Source organism: Tenebrio molitor, chromosome 2 (genome assembly GCF_963966145.1).
Source record: "Tenebrio molitor chromosome 2, icTenMoli1.1, whole genome shotgun sequence".
In the NCBI taxonomy this organism is placed as follows: Eukaryota; Metazoa; Arthropoda; class Insecta; order Coleoptera; family Tenebrionidae; genus Tenebrio; species Tenebrio molitor.
The window spans coordinates 20219633-20239822 of NC_091047.1; the positions used below are offsets into that span (position 1 = coordinate 20219633).

At 34.7% G+C, this 20190-nt stretch overlaps 1 protein-coding gene across 2 annotated transcripts in view; it reads right to left on the bottom strand.

Annotated features, from left to right (window-relative positions):
- Nucleotides 1-20190, bottom strand: part of side-VI (sidestep VI) — a 279349-nt gene that overhangs the window by 183302 nt on the left and 75857 nt on the right. For both annotated transcript variants that reach the window (XM_069037844.1, XM_069037845.1), the window contains exon 2: nucleotides 6606-6656. In XM_069037844.1, coding sequence (XP_068893945.1) covers nucleotides 6606-6656 — 51 coding nt within the window. The remainder of the gene's footprint in view (nucleotides 1-6605; nucleotides 6657-20190) is intronic.

Here is a 20190-nt window from a genome sequence, read left to right on the forward strand (position 1 = left end):
ATATATTTTATAAAGTTGTTCCGATACATACATAATACAACAATTAACTATTTAGTTAAATACAAGCATGCGTAATCGGCGAAACAGAAATAAGCCAGGCAAGCTCATTACACCACACATCTCCGCACAGATTTATTGCAACTGCGCTACTCCCTGACGTCATAGTAGGCTAGAATAAAATGGAAAACACTAATACGAGTATACTTTTCCACCGTGGAAATCCTCATGGATATAACTTTAAGATCGCAAACCTGTTACAGCCAGACAACTTTCCGAAGCTGCTATTAACTATTTTTCCGCAACACATAAAACAACCTCCCTTACTAAACAATATTAGTATGGTAAAGTCACATTTCAATTCCAAGTTTCCTTTTCCAACATAAATGACTTATATACTTTAAAAAGCTTTTTAATGACGTGTCACGTTAGGTAAACTTTGCTCCAAACTTTTATTAGTAAATTTAGTCCAAAGACTCGTACAATATTTATTCGTCATTCTTTCACTCACACTTTATGTGTTTTATTATCCTCGATCCTAAGGTCAAAGTAAATACGAGTAAGTACATTAATTATTTATTCTAAAATAAATAATACATACGTTCATATGAGTAATTCACTTAAGTAAATTAAATCACTCGTTTATGACAATTCAGCAGTTGCTGACAATGTGAAAAGCTTGTCAGTGTTTTTGAACAAAATTATTCTATTTTAAATTGTCTACTAAGAAAATGGGCACCTAGTTCGTGAAGATAACGATGATTAAGTAAATGATTGTAGCGACATTGTTGACAATAACGAAGTCTATTTAGTTGCCACGTTTTTCCACAGTAAAATATTGGAAAAATCGTTTTCCTAATTGTATGCACGTGCAACATGCAACATTTTTAAATCAACGTTACCAAAGGTTAATCAAAACAATTCTTGTGGCATCTGAATTGCAGTTTTGAAAACATGCACACAGGTGGTGATAATTTGATAAAGCACAAAATTCAAAATGACAGATATTTGCGATAACATAAAAAAGAACTTGTACTGTATTTTTTTTGAACAGCTCTCTTGGTGATATTTCAAATTATTAATTAACAAATATCTTTTAAACTGATACACTTGTCAAAATTTTTTCCAAGTAAAGCATTTATACTTTCTTAACTCATCTGCTTCAGTGTTTTATTTTTATCTTGTTACATCAAAGCTGGCTCCAATCAGTATTCTTTAATATTGGATTGTTTTTGTGAAACTGTTTAATTTTACTTAAACATAAAGGATAGTAAGTAGCTTATTAATTTTAAAATGGTTAAAATTTGTGCAAAATGTTCGGGAAAATGTGATTAACAACTGTGGAACCTGTGTAACTAACTTCAAGAATGAATTTAAACTGTTTACTTCTATACCAAATATGGTATAAGTGGCAGTTGTAAATAGTAATATTTAACGATCTAGCTCTCGTAAACAGTCAGGTTCTTAGGAACTCGGCACGGTTTATTACGAAACTTTTTCAGCTCAGTCACGAAAGGGTTGCAGTTGAATGATCCCAGATAAAACACTTTAAACCCATATCTCAAAAATTACACCCATAAACAGGGCATTTATTTTCGGCGTAAATACACCTATCGCTGACCTATTTCGTCGAGTTGCATTACAATATACAAAGAAAGAGGCTCAGGGATATGCCACGGTCACTGGAGTCATTTCCGGCGCAAGCTCAACTGACAGGAGGCAAGCGAATTACCTGTAGAATATTTTAGAGCATTAATGAATCTGCATCGTAACTACAGACATTCAATGTTACCACAGACTGACACTGCACAGCAATATAACGTCCGAGCTTTGAATGCGTCTGTATGTTAAAGCAAAGCGACAAAGAATGCAAAACGTCCGCAACAAAACATACAAGAGTGCACTGAATGGCAACCCAATAAAGGTTTATGTCAATCTCGCTGCTCCAGTGCGAACATCCATTTGATCATTTTTACTTTCGGAAATTGAATATTTCTTTCAGAGCCAATACGTCAGTACGTCGGTCCGTTCATACAATAATAATGCAATTCTGTCCTTTCTGATGCAACTTCGAGTGACTTCGACAAACGCACAATTCCATTTTTGCAATCCATCAGTCGGATTCACATTTAAATGACATACGACCCGGTAGAAAATGAAACTCGGTCAATAAGTTAATTTCGGGTCCATTAAATATTTGTTGTTTCGACATAGACGTTTCCGTCATGAAGGTTCCCGGAAACTTTTTAATCATAGGGTTAATAACTCCAACACTTATTAAAAATACAGGCAACGACCCGCGCTGCGAAATTATTTAACGTACGTTATCTAATTAAGCAAGTTTAAATTATTAATCATCAAGCGGGGGTGCATCGTCGAAAGTATCGATTATAAATTCATAAGAGGGATAACGATACCGCGAACACCTGCTTGGAAAAGACACTCGAGTTATTATGCACTAAGTTATAATAATCATCCACAAGGACTCTAATTTGCTCTGATTCGAGTTTCTTCTAATTACTTCCATGTCATTTTACATCGGGTCGATAAATAAAAATTCAATTAAGAGTACTGCGAAAGATTACACGAGCGCATGTCCTGCACAATATGTCACACTTGCATTAATGCTTGTTGATCACCGTCTTCGCTTGCCTCATAGTTCACTCCAACAATTATTCTGTCGCGGATTGTTTCCCTTTTATTCTGATGCCGGCCCTGTCTCTAACATTCCAGGTAGGCCTCGGCGTTTGAATCATGACTCTTCTGGACGACTCCCGATAATTCTTTACAAGTTACTGCCACTACCTTCGTGTGTGTCAATTTCCCACTAGTAAAAAGCAGTATTGTATGAACAATTATTAAATAATTTTTCAATCTGCCTCTCTCATACCGGTGTTTAAAAAGAAAAAGATTTGTAGGGCAACAATTGAACCAAATTACCCAACAAACATTTCAAATAGGGTATATTGGACGAGTTCATGAACTCGTGCGCATTTAAGTTACTGCAGTTGGCATTGTTTACTTTATCAATCTTTTCTCTGAAATTCTGCACTACATACTCGTACTTTTATTTGCGCTTTTTGGTAAAAATCCTTTTACGTAAATACAGGTGATATGCTTTTGACGTTGCTCAATTCTAATGCAAAATAACCATTAAAAGTTTACATTACCAGTCAAACTGTAAAATACCAACAGATGAAGAGTTATTGTTTATAGAACAATGACTGCATTGTGCAAACAGTAGTGGCATGTTTTTTCGGTCATTTCAACCTGACCACACAAATGCAAAGAGGATTTTGTAAAAGCTGCCTCGGCTGGATGCCAAATGCCATAAAAGCTACCAGAATTGGATAATATGATAATTGGATAAAATGACCTTTTAACCTGCACAAGAAATGTAGCGAACGTTGAAGTGCACCGCGAGACTGGTGCCTTTTTAGTAGGAAAAAGTTTCGAACTCAAAATCCACTTCAAAAACAGTTCCTAAATTGAATAAAGTTTTTTCCGTCACTACGATTGATTACAGAGTCATGCTTTCTTTCGTTTTATCTATACCTAAGTTTCAAATTTTGAAAATATCAAAAATTTGGCATTTTATAATTGTGACTATTATATTTTAAATAAAATAATAATCCAGTCGAATAAATAATGATTTTGTTAAATTAAGATGTACAAAATGATCAAAAAGAAAACAATAATCGGAGCAGGCGTTGCAAAGTATCGGTCATGTCGTAGCGGAGCCCTATACAAATAAGTGTTTAATGCAATTTGTGGTCTCAAACGTTACTTTATAATAAATCATATCTCATGAATTTTAGATGTTGGAATTGGGCATTTTATTAGTATTATCTCGTATTATCTGATAATAGAGAAAATTTATAAAATAAACTAGACCCTAGAGCAACATTTTACATTCGCAACAATAGGTACATAGTTTAATAGTTTTATTGCCAAACGCGAAGTCATTGGTAGCAGATTTTTCGGTGAAATGTCAAAGAAATGTCAGTTGTAAAGCAACGGTGTTGATGTTCACCTTGAAAAAAGTTTTTTATTCCGGTAAAGTTTACGAACGCTTCCTGTAATTGTAAGCAACAATTATCCCAGAATAAGTGGTAAAATTAATTAATTAATAATAGATTTTTCGCGAGGCAACCAACTAAACGACTGTATATAGCAAGTATACATATGTGTACGATTAAGCTAAGACAGATGTTTCGAAGAAAATTTTATTTTTTCTATTTTTTGACTGTCAAATCAAATGGAAATGTAGCTATGTCAAAGACAAGCAATCGATGAAACGTTGATATCATGGATTTGTTTAGTTTTTGGAATACATATTTGGAAGTTCTTTATCAGAAGGTAACTTCCAAATAAGAATTTTGAAAAACTAACAAATTTTGTTAAAATCATTTAACAGCAGATTGTCAAAATTTTAATTAGTTAGAGAAGAACGCTTTTAAATTTCAAATTTTAGATTAATTGTCTCTGGTGAGTGGCTCGAATTGTTTGATTTTAGTTGTTTTAAAAACACGATCCTCAAATAAATATAAATTCGGCAAATAACACATTTGCGCCTTCCCAGCAGATGGCGCGAATTGATCGCGACGAAACTAGTTGTGTTAGGTACGAGTCCACATTAACGATCAGAAAACAAGTATCAAAAAGCGGTTGGAAAAATCGTGTTGATGGCGAGAAGATCGGAAAAAGCATGAGAAGCGCGTTTTGGTCGGCAAAGAAACTTTCTGGCGTAAGTTAAGTGAGATTGTGTCTCGGTGATTTTTTGCACCGGAACGGCCATTTTCCGGCCAATAAAACAGACCGAAGTGGTCCGGACTAGGAAAAGACATCACGTAATTCATTACGAAAAGACTAATTCGCATTATCCGCAACAATAATTGGTGCGGCGGCGTGAGGGAGAACCGTTGCTTCGCCGGATGTTGGCCGGTGTCATATCCGAGTTTAGGGGTGATGTAGGATATGGACGAGTGTTATGACGGGGGTGCCGACGAGATCTCGAATTAAATCGCCAGTCCAATATGGCAGGATCGATAGGGAAAAATCGGCAGGACTCGGCCGAGCACACATCCTTCACGCAAAAATCCCGCTTCTGATGTCACGCTTTCATATCGGCCGCTTTTGCAACGTCAGATTTTTATTACACTTGCGATGTACTTTCCTCAATCAAGATTTCATTATAGATAGCGTAAATTTTAATATCGGATTCAATTTCGTTTTGACGGTTCGGATTTAAAATGAGACGCATAAATTCACGGCGATAATTGCTTCTCTTAGGGCCCACATTCATTCGACTTCCGTAAAAATAATAACGAGTGCTTTTTTCCTCCGGGGCTTCCATTGTTTGTATTGAATCGGTGGGAATTTGATACAACTTCAAGAAAATACTCTTTGTTCCCACTTGCCGACATAAAGGGTGCTTTCATGCCTTTTCTTCTTGCGATTTTTATTTTTTCCACAAATTGTAAAATCCGATACACTTCAGAAAATATCGCGGAATTTTTCCGGAGGTTGCGATTTTATTATTCAGACACGAACAATAACACGGGAAATAAAAGGAATGCCTTCGCTAATGTGGCGAGGCCAGCGCTTTCCGACGTCTTCCGATTCACACACACCATTCTGAACACCAATCGGATTTGGACCAAGAGATTTTCCGCGGAAACTGCACCCCACCAAACTTTTTCCCGATGAGGTAAATTTTATTAATTAACAAAGTTCATTAGGCGCTTTCATAAACAACAAAATATTTAATGGTGATATTTTAATTAAGAAACTCTGCTGGTGAAGTTCAATTAAGCCAAAAATTTCAAATTTTTTTCCGCTATTTTTGGTGCAGGGTCAACTTCAGCCATTAAACTTTATCAAGAGAAACAGTTAATCCATTTAACTTTTACGGAGTCTGCCTTCAAGACGTCACAACTTATTGCACCGCTGACCACAATTATTAAGACCTTTCTAGGGCACAAACTATCAACTCCAAATTAACATTTAATGAACATTCAAGTGCACAATATTAAGACAAGTGGGATCCTAAGATAACTGTTCCTCAGACCCTTACGCCTTAATTGCTGTTATTAAATTCACGGTTATGTTTATGACAATGTGGGTTAATGAAAAATTATGTCTCATTCTTCTTTTACTTAATAAGTTTGACAAAAAAAATTAATTGATAATTATTGCTTCGTCGACAGCAAATTATTCAAAAAATTATTTAAAAAATTAAAAATCATTTTAAAAATAAATTATTTTTTTTATTTTAAATTGTATGGTTTTATTACTATGTAATGTTAAAAAGTATTTTGATGGACTTTCTGAGGCCCCAGTAAATTTGTAATAAATATTTAAGGAATATTGGTAAAGTTATATAACCTAACCTTAAAGCCAGGGCTATCGTTCATAAAAATATCCCCTGTTGCTAAAATAATAAAGTTATTGACAGTTATGATTTATTAGCTTTAACTAAATCAATATAGTGTATTTCATATATCAGGGGATGTTAGATACGGCACCCCTTAAGCGTATTCCGCACTTCGTCAAAATTCTTCCTCGGCGAGAAACAACCCTTGCACACACAGACAGAATTTACTTACGGTTCGTCTGGTAATCTCCCACTTGGCCGCCGTAGTGATTGATGAATTTCCCTGGAACAACATTTAAATTTAGTAAAACTCCAGTCGGAAAACGGAAAAAAATCGCCCTAGTGTGTGCCGCAATTACACAGACTTTAAACGAGTAAATTCCTCTAAATAAATTAGCACCGTGGCTCGGAATCAGGCTGCGGCCCGATTTTTTGCGGCCCTTTTACCTGGTAATTAATTACAGTCCGGCCCAGAATTTTCATAAATTAATTTGACGCTTTGTTACATTTTTTTGGAAACGAGTTGAGGGGTCAACGTTTTATTACGGCCTTTGTGCGCTAATCTCGGCCATTAAGTATCGCCGTAAAAATTCTAGCTTTTTGTTAAAAAATTCCATTATATAAAACCCGGTAATGAGAAGAACTTTTCATTAGTCTTGCGTGTTGACATTGCGTGAGCTTTCGCGGCTCTTCGAACGCATGCTCGCTCAAGGTACGATTTTTGTTCGAACCTCAATGAAAAATTACCCAGCCGAAACTGAAAAAATTAATTCACTCAATGAAAAAATTCTCAATATTTGTCATAGACCTACGCTTCGCATTCTGTAATTTGACATGCCAACCGGTCGCTCATCAAAAACGCGGAAAAATAATGTTTTATACAAAAATTCGCATCACATATCCAGTGCTCGCTATTGATTCACTAATTAAATACATATGTGAATAAAAATTTTCGTCCACGTAAAGGTCATGGTCAACGCTAAAATAAAATTGCAATAAAATACTGATATAAAGTGAGTTTTTGTGTGTTGACAATTAAATTTTAAATCGCTTTTTCATGATTTATTGATGTAAAGTCCGCGAAAAATAATAAACATCAAATAAAAAACAATTTGCAATACATTCTTTGTACACTCTTTTAAACAGTGCGTGCACGTCATCAATGACGTTTTTTCATTACCAACAGAAAACCAGAAATACTAAATACTTATTTACACCTGGGGCCTGTTTCATAAAAATTACAATTTACAATTTAACAAATGACAATTACAATTGCACAATTGACAAATCTGACAAATATACGTTCCATAAAAATGTTTGGCAATTTTGTCAATTGTAGATTTTTTTTTTACAAATGTCGCAAATGTCAGTAAAACAAATTGTTTATAAATAACATTTATTTTTTGTTGCTTTCCATCATCATTCCCAAATTGGCATCTAAAGTGGACGCATCCGAGTTCCTCCACCAAGCCTCAGATAGCTATAATCCCCTATTCGAATTCCTCCAGAACACCTTGCCGAAAGGATTAAGATTTAGCGCAGTATGCTCACTAATTACTTATATCATGGGCCATTGTAATAAAATATAAACTTCTTTCTTGTTATTTGCCCTGTTTCATACTGCACAATCTGCCTTGAGACAAATTCTTGCTTTAGGCTGGTTTGTATACTAACTTTTTTATTTTGATGCACCTTTTATTTTGGCATAAATTTGGGATTGAAACTGCAATAAAACTTCAATAAACTGATACAAATTAGGATGGTTTTGGTAAAAAGTTGTGTTAAATTTCACATGAAATGATTCGCATGCGTTTGTTGTGCGATATGATACATTGGAAGTACTTGCCCATATGTGGGGAAGAAATAGAGCTTCTTCACTGATGTAATTATCAATTATATAATCTGTGAATTGAACAATACCAGAGTTGTTGCAAGGTAGTATTTCACATAATCCTAAGAAATACTCTTCAACATCACTAGGCTTTAAAAAAGGCATTCCGAAAAAAAATTTTTAAAAATGCCCCTCTACTGAACTGGGATCGTGCCTTGTGCTAGATGAAAACGGCAACCAATTATTTTAGCAGTGGGCCACTTAACTGCCTTGTGAATTACAATTTCAAAATCTGTCACAATTTCAGTCGGACAAAATTGAAAATTAAATGTGTTACATGTGCGCTAGGTGGTATTGATAACTCTGGAGGAACTCGGTCGAAGGATTAAGTAGACCCTTTTGGGTGTTCGGATTAAATCAGGTAAACTGGAGGAATTCAGACGCGCCGTCTAAAGTTGATGCAGGTGTCTTTATTGAGATAAATCTACAATTGACAAATACAATTTACAAACGACAAACAACAAATGACAATTGTCATTCGGACCAAATATTAGGATTTTGATTTCATAAAGCAATTGTCACTAATCACATTTGTAAAATAATCATGCACAATTTGCTAAACCTTCTAACTTAAATAAATTGTCATATTTTAATTTGACAATTGTGCTTAAACAAATAAAATAGGATGAAATTAATAAAATAAACAATAAATATAAAGAATAATGTACGACAGCAGCAGCGAAGAGGAAGTTCAAGAAGTAATATTAGTTCAAAGACCAAGAAATTTTTGATTAAAAAACATTTTTCATTTCCATGCTGAATATGAATTCAACGAAAGATTTCGATTAAAGGTAGCCATCCATATACGAGTGAGATTTCCTCAAGGTTCGGCCTGAACAGTCCAAGCCTTGAGCAATTCCTCAACGTGTGTGGCGGCGTCCTTGAGGCCGCGGTTGGTGGGAAAGACACAAAAATCCCAAACAAAATTTCCTCCTTGAGGCTCTCTTGCTGCGTATACGTGTTGTCATTATCGTATCTTCTTTAGCGACAAAAAAAGTAACCAATAAAAGAAGCTGATGTAAATATGTATCGCGGTGCACTGCAATCACACAACCGACAGCCGCTAAAATATTATCATCCATTGATACTATGATGAAAACAATTTACAAAACCACGACCAACAACCACCACCCAGCCAGCACAGAACTAGTGTGTTGATCTGGAGTTGAACCTGGAGAAAATCTCCGAGGTTTTTTCCTTGAGGAAAATCCTCTCCGTGTGTGGGCTAGGATTTGGTAAAGGAAATCCTCAAGGAAAACCACGAGGCTTTTTCTTGAGGAAATCCCGCTCGTGAATGGCTACCTTAAGAGCTGAAAATATAGAAATGATTTTAAATGAAGTTGGGGAAAGAGTACAGCACCCAACAAAGAGGAATAAAACTTTAGTTCCACAACAGCAATTTCTGATAGCCCTACATTGGTTAGATAATGGAGGGCAATATCGTGCAGTAGGAAATATGTATGGAATATTTTTTGAGATTAATTTCTCTCAATAAAGACACTTGCATCAATTTTAGATGCCATTTTGCGAATGATGATGGAAAGCGACAAAAAATAAATGTTATTAATAATAGTATATTATTCAACGAGTGAGAAAGTTGGCCATTTCCATGAGAATGAAATTTTCGACCACGAGCCGTAGGCGAGTGGAGTAAGTCATTCGAATGGAAATGGCCAATTCTCACGATTTAAATACTATACTTTTTTTAATCATATTGACAATTGAGTAAATAATTCTATATTTTTTATTTCTACGTTTTATTATGTACATATACATTAACCGTGGCATAATTAACAACAGTAAAGTGAAGCGATTTTACATCTAAATTAGTATTGGTTATTTCTTTATTCTTCGTTGTGTTTCGTACACTGCTGCTGGAAGCTTGAACTGCATTGATGATTTTGTTCACTGAGTCCAATAGTCCATCTTGTTATTCATGGACGTGTCTATATAACCTTCGGCTACCGTTGTGGACTTCCAGCCACCATGTCTTTTTAAAGCGGTTATATTGGCACCTGCATCTATTAGTACTGTAGCTGATGATCTCCTGAAACTGTGTCCAGTATACTTTTCAGCTTCCGGTAGCAGTCTCTTGCACTTCTGGTGGCGTACAATTCTCTAGATCATCCACAATTTCCATCTTATTGTTGATATTTCTGAGAAAACAGATTCGATGACAAATGTCAATGTCAACTATTTTTTAGAAAACAATGGACCGCCGTATAATCGTTACGGTGGTGATAGATACTATCCGCTGAGAAAGTAAAATCTCGTCATCTCATTGGTCTAAGACAAAAATTTTCTCCACGGACTCGACCAATTTTCTCCACAGTTGAAAAAATGACAACTTTCTCAATTAAAAACGTAACGGAAAAGTACACATTTCTTAATATGATTAGAAAAACAGTTTGTTTTACTGACATTTGTGACATTTGTAAAAAATTCTACAATTGACAAAATTGACAAATATTTTTATGAAACGTATATTTGTCAAATTTGTCAATTGTGCAATTGTAATTGTCATTTGTTAAATTGTAAATTGTAATTTTTATGAAACAGGCCCCAGATCAACACACTAGTTCTGCGCTGACTGGTGGTGGTTGTTGGTTTTGTAAATTGTTTTCATCATGGTATCGATGGATGATAATATTTTAGTGGCTGTCGGTTGTGTGATTGCAGTGCACCACGATACATATTTACATCAGCTTCTTTTATTGGTCACCCCTTTTGTCGCTAAAGAAGATACGATAATGACAACACATATACGCAGCAAGAGACTGGGAAAATCCAGCCTCAGGGAGGAAATTTTGTTTGGGATTTTTGTGTCTCTCCCACCCACCGCGGCCTCAAGGACGCCGCCACACACGTTGAGGAATTCCGTAAGGCTTGGACTGTTCAGGTCGAACCTTGAGGAAATCTCACTCGTATATGTCTACCTTAATCGAAATCTTTCGTTGAATTCATATTCAGCATGGAAATGAAAAATGTTTCTTAATCGAAAATTTCTTGGTCTTTAAACTAATATTACTTCTTGAACTTCCTCTTCGCTGCTGCTGTCATACATTATTCTTTATATTCATGTTTATTTTATTCATTTCATCCTATTTTATTTGTTTAAGCACAATTGCAGATTAAATATGACAATTTATTTAAGTTGAAATTTTACAAATGTGATTAGTGACAATTTAATTAAACCAAAATCCTAATATTTGATCCGAATGACAATTGTCATTTGTTGTTTGTCGTTTGTAAATTGTATTTGTCAATTGTAGATTTTTGAAACGAAACTTTTGACAAATCCAACAAATTTGTCTATTTACAAATTTACACGTTGTCGGCAATACGATACAATTTTGTGTTGTTTGTTGACACTACAGTCTCCCGCATCGACTCCTGGGATGAACGTAGTAAGACAAGACGTGTACGCACTGTTTAGATAACTTTGCTAGGTATGCATACTGTATAAATTATTTCTTCGAAATGGGGAAAATTGTTATGGTTTATATTGTACTAGTCAGTTAATGACATAAAATGGCAAAAGTGGGCTAATGTTCAAATTTATTTTTGAATAAAATTTAAAATGAAAATTCTGTAAAAGAATCTTTGTAGGTACTGTTTAACTTAATCGGTGCGGATCTTGTGTTCGTTAATTGTTTAAACAGAATCGCTTCAGAAATTGTATCAAAATTAATTAACATAATTTAGAAAGCAATTTCGGAGAGCAAAGAGCGGATTCACAGGTAGGTAAGAATATCGTACGATCGGAGCTAATTTAGCCTATACGAATCTGTAAGGTAAGTAGCAAAGTTTCAAACTCTCAACATTATATTATGGTTTACCCATTAACAAGTTAAGGAAGTATATTGATTAATTGATTAGAGACATTGCTACGATGATCAGCGAGGCCAGATGCATTAAAATTTTCCCCTGGACACTGCATCACCGAGATGCAAGAAAATGTGCTCGTGCAACACAAAACGCAGTGAAATCAAACGCACCATGAAAGTACGTGTATAAATCCATACAAAAGCGCTAAGTATAAAATCGTATTACCGCATTTTTTGCAACATAAATCCCATTTTAAATGCCGCGTTGCCAACCATACGCCGCAAAGCTTTCCAACTTTTTGCCCAACGCCAAGGAGTCATTCATCTTACCGAGTTTCACGATGCGACAGGAAACATGATATTCCAGATATAGATTACTCTCCGTTCCGCTGAAATTCCGAAGTTGCGTCTTGAACTGGATTTCGTAATGATTATTTTAATTGCGAAATGTTCGCGTGCCGCGCGCGTTACCTGATCGTACCGTTAAAACTCAATGGCACAACATGAAAATTTTTATTCAAGGTGAAATTTGTGGCACGAGGATGAAGAAAATATGTTTTCCGGTTAGAGTAAACGCAAATGGGGTTGACCAAACGAAAAGAAAGGGAATATAATTGACACGTCGTTAAGTGACGGGATGTCGAAGTCAATTTAGGGGTAATAAGACACCCTATTCCAATTTGAGGCTGCCACCAGGCGCTGTTGAACCAGATGGAATTATTTAATTAATACCAAACGTAGATAATGACCCCGGTCGATTATGTGAAACCAATTAATTAACGCTAAATAATTGGCGATATTGTGACAATTATTAACCATGGGTTATTGATTGTTCCAGGATCACCTTTCGACCTTGACTGACTTTGAACCTGCAAATTCGGTTTCCGTATAAGAAACTAATGGCTTTCACGAAATGTACGTCTTAAACTCCAGACAATTTGGTAAAAATTGATGAAGTTGTTTATTGCTCCCAAGAGCTACAAACATTTTGTTTTTCTACTCCTATTACATAATACTTTAATTACACTACCCAACAGCCATTTTGTGACTGAGAAAAAATGGTGCTTTTGTCAGCTCAGTGAGCTGTGGCAATGACGTTTCACCTTAAAAACAACGTATCTGTCATCTGTCTATATTCAGAGTAAAAAATTGGCCCCAAAGAGAAGAATTTGTCCCAGGACAAGCTAACATAAAGAATTTACCTTTAGCGAATCTTAAAAAGATTTTACTACCCCCATTGCAAATTAAGATGGGATTAATAAAAAAACTGTCATGGCTTTGGATACATAGAGTGCTGCTTTTCAATAACAAAACTGAGTAATGCCAAACTCAAAGAACGCATATTTGTTGGACTACAAATTAGAAAAATGTAAAAGATCCACTATTTGAAGAAAAGTTTAATCACATTGAGTTAAGTGCTTGGAGATCTTTTAAAAACGTGACACACGACTTTTTAGGCAACAAAAAAGCCGAAAATTATGAAGAAATAATAAAAGAATTAATTACACATTACTGTAAAATGGGGCATCCTACACTTAAAATTCACTTCCTCCACTCTCACTTAAATTTTTTTCCCCAAAATTTTGGTGCCGTTAGTGACGAGCAGGAAAGAGATTTCACCAGGATATACCTACTGACGATGGAAAAACGGTACCAAGGGAGATGGGATCCAGGAATGATGGGGGACTATTGCTGGTGCTGGTGTCTGATAAGAGAAAATAAAACTCCTTACAAAAGAATGTCAGCCTTTGCCAGAAAAGTCATCGACGGCGGATTTATGTTAGAATAGAACATCTTTGAATATTGTTTTTGTTTTTTGATTAAATTAATTTTTTTAGTTGTTTAATATATATTTTTTTTAACAAATGAAATGTTTGACGATTACCTAAATACAAAAAAATTATTAGTCTGTAACTCAAAATTTGTACGTGATGAATTTTGAATGAATGAATGAATTTTTGTTATTAAATTCGTAATTAGAAGGGATGATACACCCTAATGCACCTATTATCAAATCAGTCACAAATTTTGTTTTCAATTTGTTGGCTAGTGTTATTAAAAGTTTTTTTTTATTAGATAACAGGGTTCATTACACACGGCCTGTTGAATAATAATTTCAAAATTCAGGGCAAATATTCATAACAACTGGTTTATGAACTCGAATCGCAAAATTTAATGCAATGGCATCAAGTATGCAAAGTAATAATTGTAAAACGTCAGTTTCAACGGCCAGTTTCAGTTTGTCTAATAATGAAACTTAAAAAGTATAGTATTCTATTCGCCGGTAATGGCAATTACTCACTCGGATGAATTACGTCACTCGCTTTCGGCTCATGACACAAAATCATCCTCATGAGTAATAGTTATCATTCTCTGCTTGTTGAATAATATACGGTTATTTATTTATGACGCAACGATTAAACGCAATAAGTAAAAAATAATAATGAATTAATTAAATATTATGTATTTTATTATCATTTGTTATGTAACGTGTGTGTGAATATTTGATTGAACTTTATGATTAAAGAGCAACCAAACAAGATAATTTAAATTAAAAAAAAATGTTTAATTCTCGTTCTAGCTTTTTAACTAGAGTTAAAAAAATATTTTCAATTCATTTTAGTTTCTTACAAGCTTTTAGCCCAGAAAGTTTACGAAATAAAAAAAAAAAAAATTCACTTGTTTTTGTAAACTGTAACAATTATACAGGAAATTAGTATGTCAATTTTTAGACGAGAAAAAACATTACAATTTAAAAATAAATAAATTTTATTTTTTATTTCGCCATAAACAATAGAAGCTAGGGGGCAATTCAAAGTTTCGCAAAAAATGGAAATAAAAATGTATGCTTCATTAAAAATTATAAATCCTTGGAAATTATTTATAATTGGCGTGAAAAATTATTCATTGTATCTAGACACTATGTGAATTTTTTCAGAATTTCTAAACAACATTTAGGTTTTTTTCAATTAATTATTACTATTGGCGCGAGCTGACGAATCTGAAGTTATGCGAAATTGGTGTATTTCGTTGAGAGCTTTCATGGTCTCTCACATCTAAACCGTAACTGCTACAATACAGCCATCTTGACTTGAATGTAGAGAATTTGTGAAAATTTCTGCTCGTTTCGTTTCATTAATTTACGATTCGGGTCCAGAAACGTAACTTTCAAGACCAACAATTTTTGCAAATACATAATTTAAACAATTAGTAGAATATGGTCTAATAAAGTGATTTGTACCAGATATATTTTTTCTACTTTTAGAATTAATGCAAGATTTAATTTGAGTGGATGATTAACTAGAAACTTTTTTCCCTTGACATAGTCTTAAGAAAATTGAAAACAATCAAGGAAATTGCGATGTGTAAATACTGGAGGATCGATCGGCTTCAAGGTTATGATGTACTTAATATCCGCAAGTCCAGCCTTATTTCAGCAAATATTGATTTTAAGGATCAAACAGGCCGCCTTTGTTGCCAAAGTGTGTCTATTCAATAACAACAACAATTTCAGTCTTCAGATCCGGAGCAAATCTTCAATGGTTTTTCCACATTCCTCGCATCGTACGTTTATTGATTGGTCTAGCAGAGCAATATTGACTCCACCACATAAGAACCTTGTTTAAACATTAATCGAACTCATGGGACTAGCTTAATATTTGATTGAGAATAGATCCATTAATACCGCAACGTAATGTCTCCATCCATCAATTTGTGGATGTGAGCCGGATTTGTGACAACCTAACCAAAAAAAAAAACAGATTACGTACTGTGGGTATGTCGAAATAGAGATTATCCAAGATCAATACGGATATTTCATACGGCGCGAAAGAACAAATCCGACGGAAAGAACGTGAGGTGGAGAGGATCCGACGTGTTCGCCAAAACTTGGAGAATCATACAACGTGTCGTGAAATTATTTATTTATCGGACTGATTCTCTACTCTCGAACACGCCATTACTGCAGCGCTACTCCTCGCCTTAAGAGCATTCCTGGACTCGCCATTAGAGTAATTCTTTTATTTGAATAGGAAAGGCGGCGCAGTCGTCCCGAACAATGAAAAATCGGACTGGGAATTTTAAATATCTCGATGTTAGGGAAAAAAAACTTGCCGGATTGAATAAAGACTAGAAACTCTCCGGGGATGATTCCGGTTAACTAAATTTAAGACACGAAACCAACATTGTATTTCTATCCGTTTCCAATCCCATCAAATGTCGTTCGCTAACTTGAGATGGTCCCAGATCGGACCGCCGGACTCATTTGGTCCTTCTAAAGGAAAATGCAGCTTTATACGGCGATGTATCAAAGTGGAGGACCTAAAAAAGATGTCAAATCGATTCGGCTCTTCGGGTCTTATTTAAATTAAATTAAAAAGTCAACACAATGGCTTTTGGACCTAACGAACCATTTAAAATAAATACAAAATACATAATTATTATACATGGAATCTATCATAATAAGAGTAGATCGTTTGTTAATAATAAATTTAAAAAAATTAAATAACGTGAATTCAATAAGCGTTCCAGATTGTCAATATGTATATTTAAAAAAAAAATTAAAAGTAAATCTTTTTGGGACGCACTTTTTCGGACGCCAAACCGTGGCGCCATTTGTTGGGGGCTGTTTAGTAAGATAACAAAGAAAACGACAAAACTGATAATTCTCCTGTCACCATAAATTATGTAAATTTAATAAGTACATATCTAAGTGTATTGCAAAAATTCTCGTTTTGTTGGCAAGCTGATGAAAAATACCATAAAAAATTGAATATGTAGATATTAATAAATTTATCTATTTACATATTTGACAAAAGCAGAAACAAAATTTTTCCAATGATGTCTTGCTTTGTAGTTCGTGCGGTCGCTTAAAAAAATGTAGGTATGTGCACCTCTGCGAAAAAGTGCCTTTTGTTCTTCGCCTGTTTTCAAGCCTCGGCTGCGCCTTAGATTCGGACGATGCACATTTTGGCCTTGATACATAAATAACTACATATTATCCATCAGTCTTTTAGGGTACAAATTTTATGTACAAAAGACAAATTTTATTTAATCCACACTGTGTTATTACCAACGAAATGACTTGGTATGGGGAAAGATTATGATGCATCTCCTTGGTACCTCTACCGTTTATGGACCATAAATTTATCTACTTATTATATTGAGCCGTATTGAGATTTTAATACGTTTACTGAGAAATGTAATACGTATGCTCTATAAATCGTTTATTGGTTCTAGCGCGGAAATATACTTCTTAAAATTCGTAACAACATTTTAAAGTACATATTTACATTTTAGTTATTGTTGCAATTTCATTTTGTTCTTCAATACCAACAAAAATCATCTACCTGTCAATTAGTTTTACACTGAGAAATTGCCTTCAACCCCTTCTGCTGACATCTAACTAGATGTGACCTAAATTGCTGAATTAAAAATTACGCACAAGAAGTCGGAGCTACATAAATCCTTTTGAATATTTATATAAGTTTGGCGAAGAGATTTTGAGTTTGGTTAATTTTAGCGACAAGTGACGTTTCCCTGAAAATCAACGTAATTATTAAGTCAGGCCAAAAATTATTCTGATGGAATAAGAAATTGTGGTTACGTATTGTTCAATTTTTCAACAAAAAAAATAATGTAAATGCTGCTTGCGAACAAGCAATTTTTACGTTGTTTTAAAATTTTCCAGTCATCAAAAATATATTATTTTTTTTTGTAGTCATTGCCTCAAAGTAGGTATTTTCCTGGGAGTGCGGAAAAAAAGATTTCCCGCACGCTGTGTTTTTTACTTTGCAGCAGAAACTAAGGGGAAATTGCATTGTAATGTTGGTATTTAATGGCGTAGACAGACGGAAACGTCAATTTACTTTAAACAAAATGGACGTTTCGTCACGCAATTGTAACATTAGTTCTCATCATCACAATAAATAAGAAGTCTTAAATGGGAGAAAATGAAAGACTCATTCATTAGGTTGTTGTTCGACAGTTTATTTAAGCTTGTTGCGTCAAATCCTACATATTGCAAGTTTTTTTTACTACACCTCCAACAATTTTGCAAATTACCGTTCTCGACGTCACACATTTTCGTCATTTATTCTGAGAATGCTCCAGCCTCAAAGCCTCCCAATTTGATGTTATTGTGACAGCTGGCTTCGGTTCGATCCTGGGTATTTTATTCCCGAGAAACTTTCAAAGCTACATCCAGTTTGACACACGTTTTCGTACATTACTCTGGTCTAATACCGGGCACAGTGATCATTGAAAACATAGAAATCCACGAACTGCAGCAATAAATCACCTGGTGTGGCCGAGTCCAAAATTAATAAATGAAAACTTTACACCGACACGACCTCCGACATTTTTCGACATCGGTATTAACCCTTTGGCGTAAAGTTTAGAAATGAGGTCCCTCGGTGGGCGATTAAAGCCATCGCTTTCCAGCACGGAGACAACCCTGTCCCATAAATTTTATCAATTTAAGTCGCTCGATACAGATAAATTGTAAAATAATCGTCGCACAGTTATCTCCTAATGTCATAACAACAAAAAAACAGGTGCTCGCGCCCCGTTTTGTTATTTTCGGACGAGGATGCAGGCACGAACAGTGCTTCCTCCTTTCAGCGTGTTTATGAGAAATGCAAAATCGCTACGGTGATAAATTCGTGCAAGCGTTGAATTTATTTATATCCCTCATGCAAATCTCTCGTGAAATACAAACGATTCTTGTTTGTGAAGCTAGGGCCACATAATCCGCTCAACTCGTCGGGCCCAGTTTTTAGTTGCAGGTAATAAGCCAGTGAGTTAAGAGCCTCCAAAGTGCTGGTAACTAAATTTAGGAACTGGTCGCGGAAGTCAAGCTGAAACTGGTGGTGGTGCGCGGAAATTACCCAAGATGAGAGTTTAGGTGGCCAAACTTGCAGCATTGTTCTAATACACTTTATTCTCATATTATACTATCATATGTTCGAATCAGAATGGGAAGTTTTGGTCCTTTATTATTATTATTTTGTGATTTTCGATTTATTTTTTGTAAATAGAGAAAATGTAAGGAATGAACCAAGGTAAAGTGCTCTTAATTCCTACCTGGTTTAAAGTTTCATATAAAATTGCCGAAGGGATCAATACATACTTTTAGTGCTTTCTATAATACAGCAAAGTTTCACAATTTTAAAACTTATCTTTGAAGGTAAACAACGTTGTCTTCCACGTGTCAATTAAATCTTTCTAGATACTTGTTGTTTGTATTAAAACGTTCGCTCAAGTTTAAAGTTTTAATTGATAAAAGATATAGTATAATACAAAGTGTCTATAAAAGAATGTAAGTATGTAAAGAGTCTCGTAGAATTCGAATATATTTGATTTTTGCCGCTCTGTAGCATATCGTGGTACCAAATAGAAAAACAGAGGTTATGTCAGTCCATTAATGACAGCTTTTAATAATGTTTGTTGTAAGTTGAAACGAAACTAGAATATAGAAAAACTGAAGAAAATGACAAGCAAAACAACGCAAAACAAGACGTCGAACGGCACAATTGAAGATTTAATAATTTGACATTTGACTCTGGTTTGACGGCTTCAGCGGGCCGACATAGTTCGACACAATAAAACTATAGAACCGCATAATTCTACAGGACTCTTGATATATATGTTCTTTTAAATTTCAGCACTGTTTTCAACAGCATGGGAATGTGAGTACGGTTTCATTCGATTTTTTAAAAGAATCTGGTCTGACGTATCAAAACAGTTAATTCATTTTTGGCAGGTTGCGTAACATTATTCTGAATTTCGGATCATTTCGTACTTGACTGACAACTGTGATTCTTGCAGCACGGTTATGTCGATATTAATTGCTCTGTGCCAAAGCGGAACTTGATGAGATTATATGCCAGATTATTTCGCTTTCATGTTTAAACATGCTGCATCGATCATCTGTAAATGACAAGGTTTTTAACAATAAGCTTTTATAATTTCTAAAATTAAACGTCTACAATATGAATAATAAAAAAAAGATTATAATACTCGTATTATGGAACATTATTTTATTTAGTCGTTACATCTATAACTACAACTGGAGTGTCTGTCTGTTATTGCTATATTAA